Here is a 19,963-nt window from a genome sequence, read left to right on the forward strand (position 1 = left end):
GTCACATTCTTCGTCCACAATAGCGAGCCATATCATCGCTCACTTATGTCATGAAATTTGTTTTTCTCATGGCAGCTAAGTAATGCATACATAAAATTACAACAGTACTGCTCAAGATTTCCAGCATCTGCAGAATCTCGTGTGTTTAAGATTTAATTAACAGCCTCTTTCTTAGTATCAGTAAAAGCTCTGTCAACTGTGTAATTATAATCTGCAGAAGTAGTGCTGTTGAAGAAAATTAACTATTTTGGCTCAGTGCAAAATATTTTAGGCTAAATGCAAACATCTACTTGGCATAGAAGCTGCAGAACAAAAGCAGCAGATACACTTGATGATATTTATCTGTGCTTCATTATTTACCTCTATGGGTATTTCAGTGTATCTTTAAAAGGCAAGAACAGTGAAATATGGTGAATAAAAATGATCGATTTTGTACAAATAATTTTCAATCACAAACTGAAGTGTGAGCAAACATTGATGTGCAGCTATTATCAGGTTGCACGTTGGGCGCAAATAATCAAGGGAAAATTTTGTTGCAGAATTTTAGTGCTATCTTGTAAGAAAGTCTGTATGGGACAATGCAGTTGTGGGCAGTTGTAATGCTGCATAATTCTAAAAGAAACAGCTTCATAAATAATAATACTATTCTAATTAAGTATCAAGAGAAAAACTAAGTACAATTTGAAATACAAGTTTGTAGACTATTATTAAAGCAGTTCTGTTTTTGCATTGGAGAAGGGAAGCCTTAGATTTATTTCTATGTAAAGTTTATATGGTTACTTCTGTGATGTTTTCATAATATTGAACTTAGAACACTACAGCACAGTAGAGGAATTTGGCCCATAATGTGCTGACTTTTTACAACAAGTCTAGCTCCTTCCTCTGACATAGCCCTCCATTGTACTTTTTATCATCCATGTGCCTAAGCTAAGGGTTTCTTAAATGTCCTAATGTATCTGGCTCCACCAACATCCTTCTCTGTTTAAATAACTTACCTCTAACATCTCCCCTATACTTTCCTCCAATCACCTTAAAATGTTACCCCCTGGTATTAGCCTTCTTTACCCCAGATAAAATCAAGGGGAAATAGACAACATTGACTCATACAATTAATCACAGAGACAGTTTTGAGGCTGATCGTAGGCTAAAAAGTTGAAAAAAAATCTTGTTTTGAAAATTGAACCAGTTCTCCTGCTATTTATATGTAAATATAGCCAGCTAAATCAAGAGCTAAACTATTAAAGACTCAACATTTTGGTATCACTTGGTTTGAAATTTTAACACTTCTAATTTAAACAGACTTGTATTAACTACAGGCTAAATACTTCCAATCAGGCATATGTTCATGAACCTTGAATACCAGAATCAAAAGTGTTATGTTCTGTGCTATGTTATTGATATGGCAGCTGTCATTTTCTACATCATGATTACGTTAATATCAACCAGGCTGACTGTTAACTGTGCAGTCAGTCCACACTGTTGCTTAAAGTCTTTGTGGGTAACTTATTTTTAATGTCATTTCTCTATTAATGACTCAAGAAGTTTATTTTCACTAGGAAGAATACCAAAGAACCACTCAGCCTGCCATGATTTCTATTTTTGCCCCTTTTACTTCCAGCATTTGCTAATTTGCAATTACTGTGGGACCTGAAGTAATAAAATAGTTGCATTAATTCAGTTACAATAGGATTTGTCAGAGACAAAATCAATTTTATTGATAAGATGCCTTGATATTAAAGAGGAGCTGAGGCTATTTAACATTTTCATAATATATTGCCTTGCAGTTTAGGTGAATCAAATTTAACTACTTCTTGCTATCAAATAGCTACAAGAACAATTATAAATGCTGTTGATTTATTTTAAAAAAGTTACTTTGCCTTTTGGTCACCACTTATATAAGTTAAGCAATCCATCTACCTGGTGGTTGCCTGGTCTGATGGTAAATCTGAAGATCATAGGGCCGAGCACTGGTTCTCTGTACCACGGAGACATTTTGGCCAGTCCACTTGTTGGCTTTCAGCAGGGTGTTAGTCTTCCAATCAGTCCAGTAAACATCACCTCCGTACAATGTTATAGCAAAAGGATGAGACAGGTATTCATGATCACGCAAGACTTCTATTAATTCACTTCCATCGTATAAGGCTGAATAAATAGCATCAGACCTAGAACAGGACAATGAGACATGAATGAACAAATAGCATTTGAAAATAATTTCCAGACCACTGGCTTGCCAAAGTATGTGATTTTTATTTTTCCCAACACCCTTACCCCTCTTCAGTTTGGTGACTTACATAAGCCAATTTGTTGTAGGACAAAATCTCAGAAACGGAGTGAAGCAAGCCCATGAGATTTGGAAATATGTCTGCAAATTGCAAAATATGTATGCTGAAGCACAAAGAGCCAGTGAGGAGTTGGAACACATGAATTACGTGAGTGTGGAGCTACTTATAGCTGAGAATATGTGCTGGACTGCTATGATTCAGTTCTGGAAGGTTAGAGTAGGGAGAGCTTTTTGGAGAGTCATAGAAAATTATAGGATTATGAGACTGAAGAATTCCCTTATCATTGGAAAGAAGCATTGACCAGAATATGGGGAATCCACTATTTCAACCAAGGTGCCTGCCCTTTAGTAGAACCACCCAGAATTCAGATCTTTTAGGCAGCATTATGAATCCCTGATCTATTCTTCAGAGCTTCAATATCATAAGATATTTTGTGCATGTAATTATTTTAGTGGGGAACACCTTTCGCAAAAAGTGTTGTTGCAATATATGAAAAGACAAAGAATGAAACCTAAATTGTATGGTTAATTTCCACTTATTTTGCAATTAAACATGTTCAAACCATTTCTTGATGCAGATCAACAAGAAAATCTAGGCTTCTGTATTTAATGAAAGTTTAAAAATGTTCTTCAAAAGAAGTCAAAACAATTGTCGGGATGTACAACATTTAAAGAAAAAAAATATTTATTGCATCTATATATTGAATGTGAAGGTAGTCATGGAGGGGAGTGCTGTGCTTTGTGATATGCCACACAGGTTGGTGCTGGATCCCCTGTTGTTTGTCATATATATTCATGCACTTGGCATGATAAATACATTTACAAATGACACCAAAATTGATAGTAAGTGGACAGCAAAGAATGTTATCTAAGATTGCATCAGGATTCAGATCAGTTGGGAATGTGATCAAAGGAATAGCAGATGGAGACAGTAGACAGGGCGGTAAAGAAGTCACAAGACACTTCATCAGTCAGGACATTGATTACCGGAGTTGGGATGTCATGTTACAATGCATAAGACCTTGGTGACACTGCATTTGGATGATTATGTACAATTCTGCTGAAAAAGTGATTTGGGGGAGAAGGTGAAGATGTTGTCAGCACTGGAGAGCCTGAGTTGTAAGGAGAGACAAGTGAATCTTTAAATGTTTATAATATTTTGATGGACCTCAATAAGATGGATGGGCACAGACATTTCTTCCCTCAGGAGTCAAAACTAGAAAGCATAGGTTTAAAGTTTGAGGTAAGAGGGGAAAGAGTTAAAAGGGACCTGAGGGGCAAGTTTTTTTCACCCAGAAGGTGCTGGGTATTTGGAATGAGTTAGTAAAGGAGCCAGTAGAGGCAAGTATATAGCAAATCTTAAAAAGCATTTAAACATGAATAGGAAGGCTTTACAGGGATATGTGCCTAACATAGGTAAAGGAACTAGCTCAGGCCAGATCTTTGGTTAGCATAGACAAGTTTGGATAAGGGGCCTGTTTTGTGCTGTCCAAATCTATAACTCCATGGCTGTATATTTCAGAATTAAGTTCAAAATATTTTAAACATCAAAATCATACATAGCATCAATCCAGATGATTCTGTTCTCAAGATAATCCACTGTCAATCCATTAAGCCATCCGCCAGTCCCCAAGGCTTCGTAAATGGCTTTCCTTCCTGCTCCACTCATGGAAGCCGCCTCAATTCGTGGAAAGCTGGAATCCCAGTCAGTCCAAAACAGGATTCTAACAAAAAGAAGGTAAAATTGTTCACAATTCAGTATATGTGCTTTTAATTTTTGTTAATCATATAATTTCTCATTTACTAATGCTCAAACTGACTTAAAATGACTTATAATCTATCTGCAGTGCACTTTCTCTGTAAAACACTTTATTCTGTATTCTGTTACTGTGTTACCTAGTACTACCTCAAAACACTGTGGTAATGAGTCTGTATTAAAAGGTGGCAGGACAGGTTTTTCAAAGTTCAAAGTAAACTTATTATCAAAGTATTTATATGTCACTATGTATTAACCTGGCATTCAAAGTAGAACATTGAAGTACAATAGAATCTATGAAAACTATGCACAAAGACAAACAACCAGCGTGCTAGAGAACTAAACACAAAGTACACTGCAGATGCTGTGGTCAAATCAACATGTAGAAACAAGCTGGATGGACTCAGTGGACTCAGAAGGTCGGGCAGCATCTGTTGAACCGAGCTGTCAACGTCTCGGCCCGAAACGTTGACTGTTTGTTTCAACTGATGCTGCTGAGTTCATCCAGCTTGTTTGCACATGCTAAGGAAGATTATCTGTGCAAATAAAATAAGTAAGTAACACTGACAACATGAGTTGTAGAGTCCTTGAAAGTGACTCCATAGGTTGTGGAATCAGTTCAGTATGAAGTTATCCACATTAGTTCAGGAGCCTGATGGTTGAAGGTGATAACTGCTTCTGAACTTTGTGGTTCTTCTTGTAAGATAGTGGCATGGTTGGACACAGCGGTTTCACTGGATGCAATCAAAGGTGTAAATTTCTGAGTGGTGGGGATCCTTGATGATGGATGCTGCCTTCTTGTGGCAGTGTTCCTTTTAGATGTGCTCAAAGTTGGGGAGTGCATTTCCTGGGATAGACTGGGCTGTATCCACCACATTTTGTAAACTTTTTCCATTCTTAGGCATTGGTGTTTCCACACCAAGCCACAATGAAATCAGTCAAGATACTCTCCACTGTGCATATATAGAAGTATGCCGAAGTTTCAGTTGATGTGCCAAATCTGTGCAAACTTCTGAGAAGATAGAGGTGCTGCTGTGCCCTTTTTGAAATGGTACTTATGTGATTGACCAGAACAGATTCTCTGATATGAGAACCTTCAAGAATTTAAAGTTATGGGTCCTGTCCATCATTGATGCCCTATTGTGGACTGACTCATTGACCTCTGATTTCTTCATCCTGTAGTCGATAATCAGCTTTTTCATTTTGCTGACATTGAGTAAGAGGTTGTTGCTGTGGAACTGTTTAACCAGATTTTCAGTCTCTCACCTATAAGCCAATTTGTCACCACCTTTGATTCAGCCAACAAAAAAATGATGTCATCAGCAAACTTAAATATGCATTGGAGCTGTAGTTAGCCTCACAGTCATAAGGATAAAATGAGTAAAGCGTTATACTCGCTCTGCAGTGAGTTTTTCACTGTAACTTGGGACAAGTGATAATAATAAACCAATTTACACTTATATTGAGGCTGACAATAGCACCATTCCAATTGCTATGGTTAAATTAAAGCAGGTCAGTCTTAGATGCATGTAGTATCCTTAATTATTCAACAATTTGATTTCCATATTTCAAAATTGTTGCTTTCTAGTTAATGAGGTAAAGTCATATAAATCAAATGTGTTAATTACTGCATGGTATAACTTTCTATGTGTTACACATTCCAATTTTTATCTGAAAACCCATCCCAAGTTGTGAATAGATACTATGTCTGTTACTGATTATCCATACATCAGCACAGGCATCATTGTGCAAGTGAAATGAAATTAGCTGAGAGTCTCAACAACAGGTGCAGGTGTTAACTAGAGAATTAATGTAAAGGACCCTTTCCAACTTGATCCCCTGGCAGGCACTCCAACAGTGAAGAGTCTGTAAGGATGATTTCATTTTCCTTCAGACAAGTTATTATCATATGTTCACATCTAGTTTCATTGTTTCCATTCACACCATCCTTCTCAGGTTCTATCTTCCACGGCACCTTTACTTTTGCTCTGGCAATACGCCACCAGTTTTTACTCTGCTCCTTCAGTTTGTTTTTTTTCCTCAACCATCTTTAATTTTCTTCCCTGCCATTCTCACCCATCCTTGCCTAGTCATCTCCCCCTTCCCTGTAATCTGCTTTAAACTTGTCGGATCCACAATTGTCTCATTTCCAACTCGACACAGCAGCATGTTTCACAGTTTTTATCCCAGTCTTCCTCACAGTTTGCTATTCTCTTTCTCCTCAATAACCCCTCCAACCAGCTGCCCTACACACCATGGCCCCACCTGTCACAGGTCAGCAGAAAGCGAAGAAATAGTCTGTGCGTCAGTCCAAGATTTTACATTTCTCCCTATGCAACATTTTGGGTGCCAAGTACGCACAAAAGATCTTCACTGAACTTCAGCAGTCCAGTAGAGCAGTTAAAAAATATGAAAAATCTCTGAGCTGCAATGCTCTTAACTGACATTTTTCTTTCAGGTAAAAAATAGTGAAGCAATATTCGATATTCCTCTGTATTAACAGTTTATTGCTGGGCTTCCTTGTAGAATTAAGAAATTTCTTTTTCTTTTTGCCAGCAATTTTGACAAAAGAAAAACTGTATTCTGCAATAAAGGAGGAAAATAAAGAGAGATCATGACAACATTTATGAATTTCAAATTTTATAATTGCTATTTTATATCAGTTATGTGATGAAATAAAATCTGCCTGTTTGGAAAGATCAATTGATTGATTGTTAATAGAGAAGTATATTGCTTCTTATTGCTTTTAGGGATGTTCTACAAGGATTTGTTATTTCACTTATTATTTCCAATATTGTTTTAAAATCACAAAAAAGCCTTTTTAATAAACTCCTAACACTTTCAAACAGTATTCTCCAACATTATCCAATCTCACATGTACAGATAGTACTGTGCAGAAGGAGATTTCTCTCAGTGAGGGAGCGAAGAGTAAATGCTTTGCTTCCACACAACTTGTCGCCGGTTGCCAAGCAACAATGGCAGAGCTCTGCAAACCATTTACTTCATTAAACCCTTAGCTAGAGGATAATGCCTGGCACATTGTGGACCAAAACTGAATAATGCATTACTGACAATTTTTAAAAGCGCACTGAAATATTCCCAAATTTATTTTGACAGATCTAGAGAAGTGATCTATATCTGAATGATTGCTTATTGCATTCTGTAGATGATAACCAACTTTGACATTGTTTCATCATCTGATAGAAATCTTCATGGTTTAATTTAGTATTTATCAGGATGCAAAATTATAAGCTTTGTGAGGAGAAGTGGTAACACACACCTGATCAATTAATCAAGGCATGTGCTTAGTTCTGAATAATTAGATGTGCATTAAATCTCAGCTGAATTACTTTGTTATTGTGTTGCAACCAATAAACAAATGAGCTAGTTTATAATGCTAACATGTTGCTTTTAACGTCTAAAGATCAGAAATATGAAATATAAAACATATGAATTAAGAGGAGAATTAAATCACCTGGCCTTTCAAACCTACTCTTCCATTTAATAAACTCATGGTTCATCTCAGAATCAGAATCAGAATCGGGTATATTATCACTGACATATGTATCGACTTTTTTCTGTATGTGACAGTGGCACAAACCTTAAGTTGCTTATCTACAGTAACCTTTCCCCTTCTTGCTTATAAAATTCTTTGTCCTTCCTTAATCTATTCTGTTTCACCTTCCATCACTCTTTGACGACGATGGTTTCAAAGATGCATAACACTCAGAGAAAAAAAATGTATTATTTCTGCTTTAAGTCAGTGCTCCTTATTCTAAATTGTTACCCCTTAATTCTAAATTCTCCTGTGCAAAAACATTCGCTCCACATGCACTATGTTAAGACCCTCACAATCTTATTTCAATCAAACTACTGTTCTGAACCTCAACAGAGACAAGCGAAGCCTTTCCTCCGAGAACAACTTGCTGATGTAATGTACATACATATAGTCTAGTTCATTCAACATATTTAAAACTTTATTGAAATAGAAAAAGCTATCCTATGCAAAGCAGTCAATACTGTCCTGCTTAATGGAAGAAAACCTCCCTACTCTTGTGTACTGGTCTTCTGATTTGGTTCAGCATTCTGGCATCATCAGTATATTTGACTGCATTCCTTACTTTTCTATTCCCTTTGTGTCTCAAAAAGACTTCCAGTATTTTCATAGATAGCATGTAGTGGCACCACACACTTTCTTCTCTATTTCAACCCCCAAGTTGACAATACTCTCTTAGCTCTTTGTTTGCCCACTTAACTTAGTTGTATCCTTTTGAAGACTTGTTATGTCCACACCACAACTTAACTTCACATACACCTTTGTATGATCAACAATTGCACAACCATATTTTGGAGCCTCTACCGAATTCATTGACATGAATTGTAAAATATTGAGGATCCAGTGCTGATCACTATTACATGCCATTCATTACACTATGGCAACCAGAAAATATACATTTATGTTTACACTGTTTCCTATTTGCCGCCAATAGTCAATTCAAGATAAAACATTACCTCTTACACTACAATATTTTATTTTCTGCCATAATCATTAGCATAGCCATCTTATCAAATGCTTTATAGAAATCAACCAGTTACCACCAACCCTAGAGTTTACCACTAGAAAGCATCATTAAATTGGGCAAATGCAAATTTGATACCAAAACAGTGTTGACTTTTCTTAATTGCATTGATCACTTTCTATAACTTACTCTATTTCTGCAGAGATCTGTTGGAATCCTTTGAATAAATAATGAGCAGGATAGACAAAGGAGATCTAGTGGATGTTATGTACTTGGATTTTCAGAAGGCCTCTGACAAGGTGCCACACGTGAAGATGCTTCAGAAGATAAGAGCCCATGGTATTTCAAGAAAGATACTGGCATGGACAGAAGATTTGCTGACTGGCAGAAAGCAGTGTAGGAATAAAGGTGGGATGCTTTTCTAGTTGGCTGACAGTGATTAGTAGTGTTCTGCAGGAATCAGTTTCTTTTCATTTTATATGTCATCATTCTGAATGAGAGATCTACTAGCTTAATGGCCAAGATGCGAACAATAAAAATATATATGGAGGCGCAGGCAGTGTTGAGGAAGTAAGTTGCAGTAGGACTTGCACAATAGGGAAAATAGGCAGAAAAGTGGCAGATGGAATACAGTGTAACGAAGTGTATGTTGTGCACTTTGGTAGAAGATATAAAGACATAAACTGTTTTCTAAGCAGGGAGCAAATTCACAAATTAGAATTACAACAGAACTTGGGAGCACTAGTGCAGGATTCCCTAAAGGTTAACTTGTAGATTGTGTCAGTAGAAAGGAAGGCCAATGAAATGCTTTTTGAGAATAACAATAGTAATATTAAAATAATAACTTTATTTATACAGCACTTTCAGACAAATAATGTAGTTCAAAATGCTTTACAATGGGATAAAAGTAGAAACATGAAAATAAATATGAAACTATAAGATAAAATAATGTTAGTTAAAACCACAGTTAAGAAAATAAGTTTTTGATCTGGCATTTCAAAGTGTCAACTGAATCTTCATCTCTTAAAGTTTTAGGCATTAAATTCCACAGTTTAGGGGCATAGTTAAAAAATGGTGACCTGCCATTAATCTTTTGAGGAAAATAGTTTAAATTTAAGAAACTGGTGGAAGGAGAGCTGAGCGTGAGCAGGATTCTGCACCAAAAATGATTCTGTGATATACTCCAGTCTCAGACCATTAAGAACTTTAAAAGCAAGTAGAAGAAAACTTTAAAATCAATTCTAAAAGATACAGAAGCCAATGCTAAGTAACTAGTATGGGAGTGATGTGCTCCCTCATCCTGGATTTTGTTAGCAGTGGCATTCTGAATGAGTTGAAATTTGTCAATAGACTCCTTTAGAAGGCCAGTAAAAGTGCATTTCAGTAATCTAATATAGAATAGACGAGATGTGAAGTAGCTTCAGCATCATTACATGACAGAAATGAATACACCTTTGCAATTAAGTGTAGAAATGCTGTTCTGGTCACTTTATTTATGTGTCATTTAAAATTCAAATCTGAATCAACCAGATTGGTTGATCAATCAATTCAGAACCAGATTGGGAAACACCCAGGCTAGTTAGTTCTGATGTTGCAAGAGGAGCTATGTTCCCAAGTTTATCAAGAAGTTTATCTCTTCTGGCTTTGGCACCAATCGAAGTATTTCAGTTTTATCTTCATTTGCTTTTAGGAAATTATTTATCATCTATTTGTTTATGGCAGGTATACCAGAAATCAGAGAAGATAGGGTGTTATAAACATCAGGCTCAACCAAGAGATACAATTGTGTGTCATCTGCATAACTGTGGAAATCAAGTTTATGCCCTCTGATGATGATGAGCATGTATGTATAAGCAGAAGAGTAGGGGACCAAGACAACTTCCCTGAGCAACAGCGAAAGGTACATTGTATCTCTTAGGAAATAGATCTCCAAGACAAACAAAAACATTTCTCTGAGATATAGGAACAAAACTAATTAAGGGCACTACCAGAGTGGCTAATCTAGTTCTCAAGACAGTCTAGGAGAATGTTGTGGTCAAGTGTGTCAAAGATATATTATATCTAGAGGCTTTAGAACTGAGACCCTGTTGGCATCAGTTCTGAACCTAAGGTTGCTGACAATTTTGGTAATGGCTGTCTCTGGTTTGCTCTAAGGCCTGATGAAATTTATCCAGAATATTGTTCTATTTCAGAAAGTTGATGAGTGGGTTTGAATGACCCAGGAAGGGAAGATTTGATAGAGGCCTATAGTTAGCTAGCACGGGGGTCGGCAACCCGCGGCTCCGGAGCCACATGTGGCTCTTTTACGTCTGTGCTGTGGCTCCCTGTTGCTTTGGGAAATAATTGGTTGTGGCGACCCTTTTCCTGGCACATCCGAACCGACTCACAATTAGATAGCCTACGGGGGTTTGCGAGCACAAAGCTTTGGAGCCTCTGCGCCATGGGGGGCAGGTTGAGGGAGGCTTAAAAGTGAGGCTGAAGATTTCGAATAAAGTTTTTTCCTTCGACTGCAGTTACCGACTCCGTGTCGTAATTTTAGCGCTGCGTGTAGCACACCGCTACATGGTCAGTATTTAATTAAAATGTATTTTATGTTAGTTTGTTAGTTTTTGAAATGTAAATCTAAATTTGAAGATTATGGTGATCTTGTACAATCTAAATAAGACGTTGTGGCGACCCATTTCCTGACACATCCGAACCGGCTCATAATTAGCCAGCGTTCAGGCTAAGGGAGATAGCCTACGGGGGTTTGTGAGTACGTGTCTTTTGGAGCATCCGCGCCCATGGGGGGCGGGTTGAGGGAGGCTTAAAAGCAAGGCTGTTTAGTTCGAATAAAGCTATCTTTGACTGCAGTTTACTGACTGCGTGTAGCACACCGCTACAACGTGTTTTTATCGCTGGCTGTCCAGAGGGGAGGTGCTGAAACGCTTTGTCGCGTGTCTGGAAGAAGTGAAAACTTTCCTGGGCAGCAAAGGGCTCACCTTTCCTGAGCTGGAACAGCCAGAGTGGCTGGAAAAACTACACTTCATGGTAGACATGACAGCGCACCTGAACACAGCTCTTCAGGGGTAAGGACGTACAGCCCTGCAGATGTTGGAGGATGTTTTGGCATTCGAGCGCAAGTTGACGTTGCTTGCCAGAGATTTACAGAAAGGCACTTTGTCTCACTTCCCCAATTTGAGAGAGTTCAAACAAGGTCACGACATGATAAATTCGGGGTATTTACATTCTGCAATCATCACAATGCAAACATCGTTTGGGAAACGCTTCTGTGAGTTCAGAGAGGAAAAAAACACATTATCCTTCCCGGTCACTCCCCTAAGCATCGATCCATCCCTACCGAATACGACTGCATTGTCAGGTGTGAGTCAACCTGAACAAATATGATAAATATTTTAATTGCCTATTATTTTACGTATATTCATATTTTTTCATTGTTCAGTGAAATAGCCCTTTTATTTTTCAGGTTGACAGCTGGCTGACGTTATTTTTGGTTTGCTGCTGGCGGCAAATTTAAGTTCGGCGTTTTTCATAAATACAAGAAGGACTCAAATAGACGTTGAGTATTTTACTTAAAAGTAACCTTCAACCCAACGTCTTTTTTTCGGAGTTCAAAATGTTTTTGTTGCATGCAGAAATGTAATTTCGTTTTCTCTGCAGGAGTTCATCAATTTCATAAATGCAACACATTATAGTTTGTTTATACATAGCATAAAGGCAAAACAAAACGTTGTATGCAGTGTTATTTCATTTTAAATGTCAAACGGGTTCTGCGGCTCCCAGTGTTTTCTTTTCTGTGGGAAACGGGTCCAAGTGGCTCTTTCAGTGGTAAAGGTTGCTGACCCCTGAGCTAGCACCTCACTATCAAAGTTTGGCAGCTGCAGTTTCGAAGGCATCTGTAAAAAATCCAGTTTCCATGGATGTGTTAATAATCTTCATAACAGTTGACTTGACTTGACTTAAAAGCCAGAATGTTATGCTAAGACTTTATGAAGCATTGGGCAGACCTCACTTGGAGGATTGTGTGCAGCTTTGTGAACAATGTCAAAGAAAAGATGTGCTGGAATTGGAGAGTGTCCAGAGCAGGTTTGCAAGAAGGATCTTGGGAGTGAGAAGTTTAACATATGGGTAGCATCTGATAACTCTGGGCCTATACTCACTGAAATTTTGAAGAATGAGGGGGATCTCATTGAAGTGTATGGAATATTGAAAGGCCTAGATAGAGCAAATGTGGAGAAGGTGCTTCCATTAGTGGGAGAATATAGGACCAATTGACACAGCATCAGAATAGAAGGAAGTCAATTTAGAACAGAGATGAGAATAGATTTCTGGAACCAGAAAATGGTGAATCTAGTGGAATTCATTGCCAAAGACAGCTGTGAAGTCAAGTCAATAGGATTAAATTAAAGTGCATTCTTAATTAGCAAGGGTGCCTGAAGTTATAGGAAGAAGGCAGCAGCATAATAGGAGAAATATATCAGTAAAGATCAAATGGTGAGTAGTATTGATGGGATGAATGATCTAATTCTGCTCCTATGTCTTACAGTTTTATGCTAACAAGATTTGGCTTCGGATATTTTTTGGGGCTGACGTAAAACTGATAAATTAACTTATTTTTGCATGCACTGAGGTACAGTAAATAACCATGCCTTTCATGAAATCAGTTCATCATGTCAGTGGATTGAAGTAGCACAAGGGAAAACAATAACGCAATACAGAATAAAGTGTTACCATTAAAGAGAAAAGCAGTGAGATTAGTCAAGACGGTGAAAACCAAAACAAGGCATGTCGGAGATAACCACAAAACAAGTGCAGCTAGAAGTTCATAGTTATGATGCCATGGGCATCACTGAGTCATGGCTGAAAAAAGATCATTGTTGGGAGCTTAACATCCAAAGATACACATTGCATTGGAAGGACAGGCAGATAGGCAGAAGGGTTGGGGTGGCTCTGTTGGTAAAAAATGAAATCAAATCTTTGGAAAGAGGTGACATAGGATTGGAAGGTGTAGAATCTTTATGGGTAGAGTTAAGAAAATGCAAGAGTAAAAAGAGCATGAGAGTTATATAAAGGTCTCTGAACAGTTACTGAACAGCTGATCAATTACTTTGCCACTGCTTTTCTGTAATAATCTCAGATTTGCTGATTATGTTGACTAATGAACTGGTTAAAATGTTTACAATTCCCTACGATATGAAAATATATTTATATTCACATCACATCAGCTATTATTTCAAATTTATCAGGACAGAGACAGAGGTGACAGATGGAAGCATAAAAAAATTGAAGATGGAGTGTGTGTGGAAGAGGAGGGGAAAGGTAGAGGCAGTGACTAATAGGCAGTAGGTGGAACTAGATAAGGGAGGGACAATGACCAGATGAAAACAGGAATGAGATAGGAAAGATGAAGCAGGGGATCACATACACATCAAACACATGTAGATTGGGTTGTGTGTGCTGGGCAAATACAACAATGTAGAGGAGGGTGATGAGGCCTGGTAATGAGAAAGAGGAATAGAAATGGTAAACAAAGGGAGAGAGATTGGTGGATGTCCCAAACACTGAACTTTTCCAACTTCAGATAAGCCCTCAGCTTCCTTTGTTTCAGAGAGATAAGATCCAGATTCTCCAACCTCTTTATAAGATCATATGACCAAAAGACATAGAAGTAAAATTAGTGGAGTCCACTGTGCCATTTGACCATTTCCTCTCAACTCCATTCTCCTGTCTTTTCCCTGTAACCTTTTACCAAACAAAAATCAACCAACCTCCATTTTAAATATGTCCAGCAACTTGGCCACTGCAGCTGTCTGTAGCAATGAACTACACAGACTCACCACCTTCTGAGTAAAGAAATTCCTCCTTATCGCTGCTGTAAAGGGATGTCCTTTCTATTCTAAGTCTGCACCTTTTGGTCCTAGACTCTTCCACTATTGGAAACATCCTCTGCTTATGAATCAGGCTTCCCAATCCAAACCTAAGGTCAGGACCCGTGGCGAGGGATGGGCCATTTCAGCTTGCTGCTCCATGACATCTACTTGACTTAATGCTGAACTGTGTGTCTGTGGATGGACTCTCTTTGTGGACTTCAGTTCTGAATGCTCTTTACTTAATTTTATTGTTTACATGAATTTTTTTTTGGGTGTTTGATGGTCTTCTTTTATTTTACTGGGTACTTTTGGGTTTCTTTGTTTTGTAGCAGCCTGCAAGAAGACAAATTGAACTCAAGTTGTAGCAAGTTATATCACGTATGTACTTTGAGTTTTGTATCCTGTCTAGCTTAATCACATCCTTAATACCAGAAAATCTGCAGATGTTTGAAGTCCAAAGCGATGCACATGGACTTTTCATACTCTGAAACCATTTAGGATATCTCAAATACCAAATCATAATTGTTTTCTTCTTACATATTTTTAAAAATATGATGTGGAGTTGAAGAAATATGGCATGGATACTTTTCAATTCTTATAAAAAACATAAAAATATACAATTTCTACTTCCTTCTACTTTTCATCTTCAATGATTATACTTATTATCTATCAGATTATTTAAGTAGTTTTATTACTATTAGTCTAAAACAAATCATTCAAAAATTCAAAAGCAATTTAAGTAAGCAGATTATTTTATTCATATACTTTTTATTTCTCTATGGACTTTTTAAAGTAATTTTTAAAACATTTATTTTCCTTTTTATTCATTTCCTGCTAAAAGCAATAACTTACAAATATCCATCTTCTTTATTTTGCTCCATTTGTGTGAGAGATAATTTAATGTTTTAAGCAAGTTATCAACTCGAACACTTCTACAATTTATTCATGCTTAAAGAAAGTGTTTCTCTGTGGAAAGGTTATCATTCAATGTGTACACAAAGTAAGCGGCAACGAGAGTAGAAGCTGTTAGAATTTCAATGCATTATTACATAGATTCCTTGAAAAGATTTTCCTAAGGGAAGATCTCCCTGTAACATTCATAAGATGAAGAATGAAAATTGGTAATGCAAGGGTCATGAAGCTCTGTCTCCAGTGAGTTATGCACTCAATGAAAAATCTATTAGCAAAAACATTTTTTAATTTAGTTGATCTTTACTAACTAATTATATTTCAGGGAAAATCAACATTATTTCATATTTTAATCTTGCACTTTATTCTAGATGAAACTGTATATATAGCAAAGCTTAATGATAAGTGGACAAATCTTGTTAGAATTACAGAGAATGTTTTCTAAATTATTCAGGAGTTTTTCTTTAGCCTGGCATTTTATGTTGTCACAAGAGTTCATGTGAGTAAATCTGTTGTTTATTGAAATAGGTACCAAATACTCAAGTTATGGATTTAGAGGAAGATTTAATTATTTTCAAGTGTTCCAATGTTTACAAGGTGGCACTACTGGATGTTGCATGATACATTGAGAGTTTTATTTTGGACATGATGCTGCCAGAAAGGGGGAAAAAAGAAAAAAAATGTCTATATCAGTGAATAACATCTTGCTACAGAGCAAAGTAAAGTTGATGTGAAAAATAGCTGTTTGACCATAGCACTAATAAGAATAATCCACTTTCCAAAAAGATGAAAAAATGTTTTTGTTGCTGTCTTTATGTTTGCTGTAAAAGAGAGTATAGAAATCAGAAACAAAAGTAAGGGTGAACAATTCAGTTCTTCAAGCCTCCTTCATCAATCAATAAGGTGTTGGCTGATTATCCATTTCAATGCTATATTTTCCCCTCATGAGGCCACCCACATAAAGCTTTGTTGTATTTCAAACTCTATCTCCTCCTTTATCATATTTAGCTATTGGAATCTGCTATCGCTGTAGAAGGAAATGTCATGGATTCACATCCCTTGAAATGAAAAAAAATCATCTCATCATCTCAGTGCTTGCTCCACCATCAATTGTTCCTTTTGGGTGTTATCATTTTCCATACAGGTCCCAGTTCACCATCTGGTTAGAGTCACCTGGAAACTTTAGCTAGTGCTTAGGAAACAACTGTGCCGCATTTAGTAGATCTAACCCGTAAGACTTTTACAAGTTTCAATAAAATCCCTTCCCATCTCTACTCATGTAGCTGCCCTGGAATCTGAGAAATCAGCCTGTGGATGCAGATTTCAGCTGTAGTAGTTATAAATAGAAATTCTTGAAGAGCTGCATACAAAAGTCATCACTCTCTGGTGCCTTTATTCTAGGCACAACTCTCCCCACCATCAGGGACAGCAGCAACAGCTGGTGTCTCAAGACAGAGTCATCTACCATCCGGAACCCTCACCATCTGGTACATACCCTCTTCTCATTTCTACCACTGGGGAGAAGGTACAGGAGCCTGAAGTCCCACAATCAATATTTTATGAACAGCTTCTTCCCAGCTGCTATAAAATTTCTGAGGGGTCCATGAATCTATGAACACCATCTCATTGTTCCTCTTTTGCACTATGTGTTGATTGTAACATGTAATTATTTTGTTTTATGCTGTACTGATGTCAAAAGATCATAAGACAGGAGTCTTATGAACTTTTTTTTTGCCGCGGAGCATTGCCAGTAACTAAGGAGTCTATTGTCCCCAGACTGGGAACCCCTGCCAAAAAAAAATAGAAACAGAATTAAACTATTCAGCCCATTGAGTCTGTTCCACCATTCCAGTATGGCTGATTTATTATCAACCCAATTCCCCTGCCTTCTCTCTATAATCTTTGACATCCTGACTGATCAAGAACCTGTTAACCTCTGCCTTAAATACACTCAATTACTTGGTCTCCACAGAAGACTGTGCAATTGAATTCTGCAGATTCAACACCATCTGGCTAAAGAAATTCCTCCTCATCTCAGTTCGAAATGAACATCTTTCTATTCTGAGGCTTTGTCCACTCGTCCTAGATTCATCCACTAACGGAAACACTCTCTGCATATCCGCTGTGTCTAAGCTTTTTAATATTCCATATATTTCAATGATATTCCCCCCTTATTCCACTAAACTCTAGCAAGTATAGACACAGAGCCATCCAATGCCTCTCACATATTTACCTTTCCATTCCCAGAATCATTCTTGTGAACCTCCTCTGGACCCTCTCCAAAGCCAGTGCATCTTTTCTTAGATAAAGGGCCCAAAGGTGCTCATACCAGTTCAAGTGCAGTTAGACCAATGTTTTATAAAACACAGTATTACTGTATATCTTTGCTCTTATATTGTAATTCTTTCGAAATGAATGCTGTCATTGTATTTGCCTTCCTAAACAATCACTCAACCTGCAAGTTAACTTTTAAGGAATCCTGCACAAGGATTACCGAGTCTATTTGCACGACTAATTTTTGTATTGTCTTTCTATTCAGAAAATAGTCTATGCCTTTATTCTTTCTATCAAAGTGTATGACCATACATTTCCTTACATTATCTTCCATCTGACATTTTTTTGCCCATTCTCCGAATCTATCTAAGTCCTTTTACAGATTTCCTGGTTCTGTAACACCATCTGCTTCTGTAACACCATCTGCCTCTCCAACTATCTTGATATCATCTCCAAACCTAGCCACAAAGTCATCAATTCTGTCATCCAAATCAATGACACATAGTGCGAAAAGAATTGATCCCAACACTGACTCCTGTAGTACACCACTAGTCACTGGCAGCCAATTAGAAAAAATCTGCTTCATTTACCTCTTTGCCTCCTACCAGTCAGCTAGTCTTTTGTCCATGCTAGGATCTTTTCTGTAATACCATGGGATGTTATCTTGTTAAGCATCCTCATATGCGGCACCCTGTCAAAGGCCTTCTGAAAATCCAAATTAACACCATCCACAGATTCTCCTTTGTCTGTTCTGCCTGTTATTTCCTTAAAAAATTCCAATGATTTGTCAGGGAAGATTTCCCCTTAAAGACCTTGGCCTATTTTGACATGTGCTTTGAAGTACCCAGAAACCTCATCATTAATAATGGACCAAAATCCACCCTACAATTGAGGTCGGGCTAACTGGTCAGTAATTTCCTTTCTTCTGCGTCCCTTCCTTATAAAAGACCGGAGTGACATTTGAAATTTTCCAGTCCTCTGGAAACTTTCCAGAGTCTCACAATTCCTGAAAGATCACTACTAGTGCCTTCATAATCTCATAATCTATCTCTTTTTGAACCCCGGTGTGTGGTCCATTTGTTCCAGCTGACTTATCTGCCTTCAAAACTTCCAGTTTCCTAAACACCGTTTTCTTAATAATAGCAACTACACTCACTTCTTCTTCCAGACACACTCGAACTTCTGGCATAATTCTAATGTCTTCCACAGTGATGACTATGCAAAATACTTATCATGTTCATCCTCCACTTCTTTGTTCCCTATTTTAACCTCTCCATTTCCCAGTGGTCCAATATCCACACTTGTCTCTCTTTTACTCTTCATATATCTGAAAAATCTTTTGGTATCCTCTTTGATATTATTAGCTAGCTTTCATTCATATTTCATCTTTTCTCTTTATGACTTTTTTAGTTATCTTCTGTTGTTTTTTAAAAATTCACCAATACTCTAACTTCCCATTAATTTTTGCCATATTATATGACTTATATTTTCCCTTATGCTATCTTTGACTTTCCATGTTAGCCATGGTAGCCTCATCCTCCTTTAGAATACTTCTTCATCTTTGGGATGCACTCTATTCTGTGTCATCTGAAATGCCCCCAGAAACTTCAGCCATTTCTTTTCTACCATCATCCCTGCTAGTGTCCCCTTTCAATCAACTTTAGCCAAATCAACTTTAGCCAGCCCTTCTCTCCTACCTCTGTAAGCACCTTTGCTCTACTTTAATGCTTATATATCAGACTTTATCTTCTTCCTCTCAAACTGCAGAGTGGACTCTATCATATAATAATCACTGTTTACTAAGGATATCTTAAACTCCCTCATCAAATCTGGTTCATTACACGACACCTAATCCAGAATAGCCTTTCCCCTTATGGGTTTAACCACAAGTTGTTCTAAAATGCTAATTGGCACTCTACAAAACCTCTCTCGTAGGATCCTGCACCAACCTGATTTTTCTAGTCTACGTGCATATTGAAATCCACCATGACTATTGTAACATTGCCCTTGTAACATGCATGGTTTGTCTCCTATTATAACCTGTAGCCCACATCCTGGCTGCTGTATGGATGTCTGTGTATAACTCTCATCAGGGATTTTTACTCTTGTAATTTCTTGAATTTACTCACAAGGATTCTACATCTTCTGTTGCTATGTCACCTCTTTCTAAGGATGTGATTTCATTTTTAACCAACAGAGCATTTCCACCTCCTTCGCATACCTCACTGTCCTATTGATAAAAATGTATCCTTAGATGTTAACCTCCCATGATCTTCTCTCAGCCACAACTCAGTGATGTCCACATCATATCTACCAATCTCTAACAGTGCTACAAGATCATCTACTTTATTCT

General features: G+C 37.5%; 1 protein-coding gene across 1 annotated transcript in view; it reads right to left on the reverse strand.

Moving 5' to 3' along the window:
• The window catches only part of LOC132394768 (low-density lipoprotein receptor-related protein 1-like), a 1,611,265-nt gene that overhangs the window by 646,470 nt on the left and 944,832 nt on the right, over nucleotides 1–19,963 (reverse strand). The window contains exons 27-28 of the mRNA XM_059971176.1: nucleotides 3,841–4,005; nucleotides 1,918–2,162 (exon numbers count right to left, since the gene is read on the reverse strand). Coding sequence (XP_059827159.1) covers nucleotides 1,918–2,162; nucleotides 3,841–4,005 — 410 coding nt within the window. The remainder of the gene's footprint in view (nucleotides 1–1,917; nucleotides 2,163–3,840; nucleotides 4,006–19,963) is intronic.

The sequence above is a fragment of the Hypanus sabinus genome, chromosome 5 (assembly GCF_030144855.1).
Source record: "Hypanus sabinus isolate sHypSab1 chromosome 5, sHypSab1.hap1, whole genome shotgun sequence".
Classification (NCBI taxonomy): Eukaryota; Metazoa; Chordata; class Chondrichthyes; order Myliobatiformes; family Dasyatidae; genus Hypanus; species Hypanus sabinus.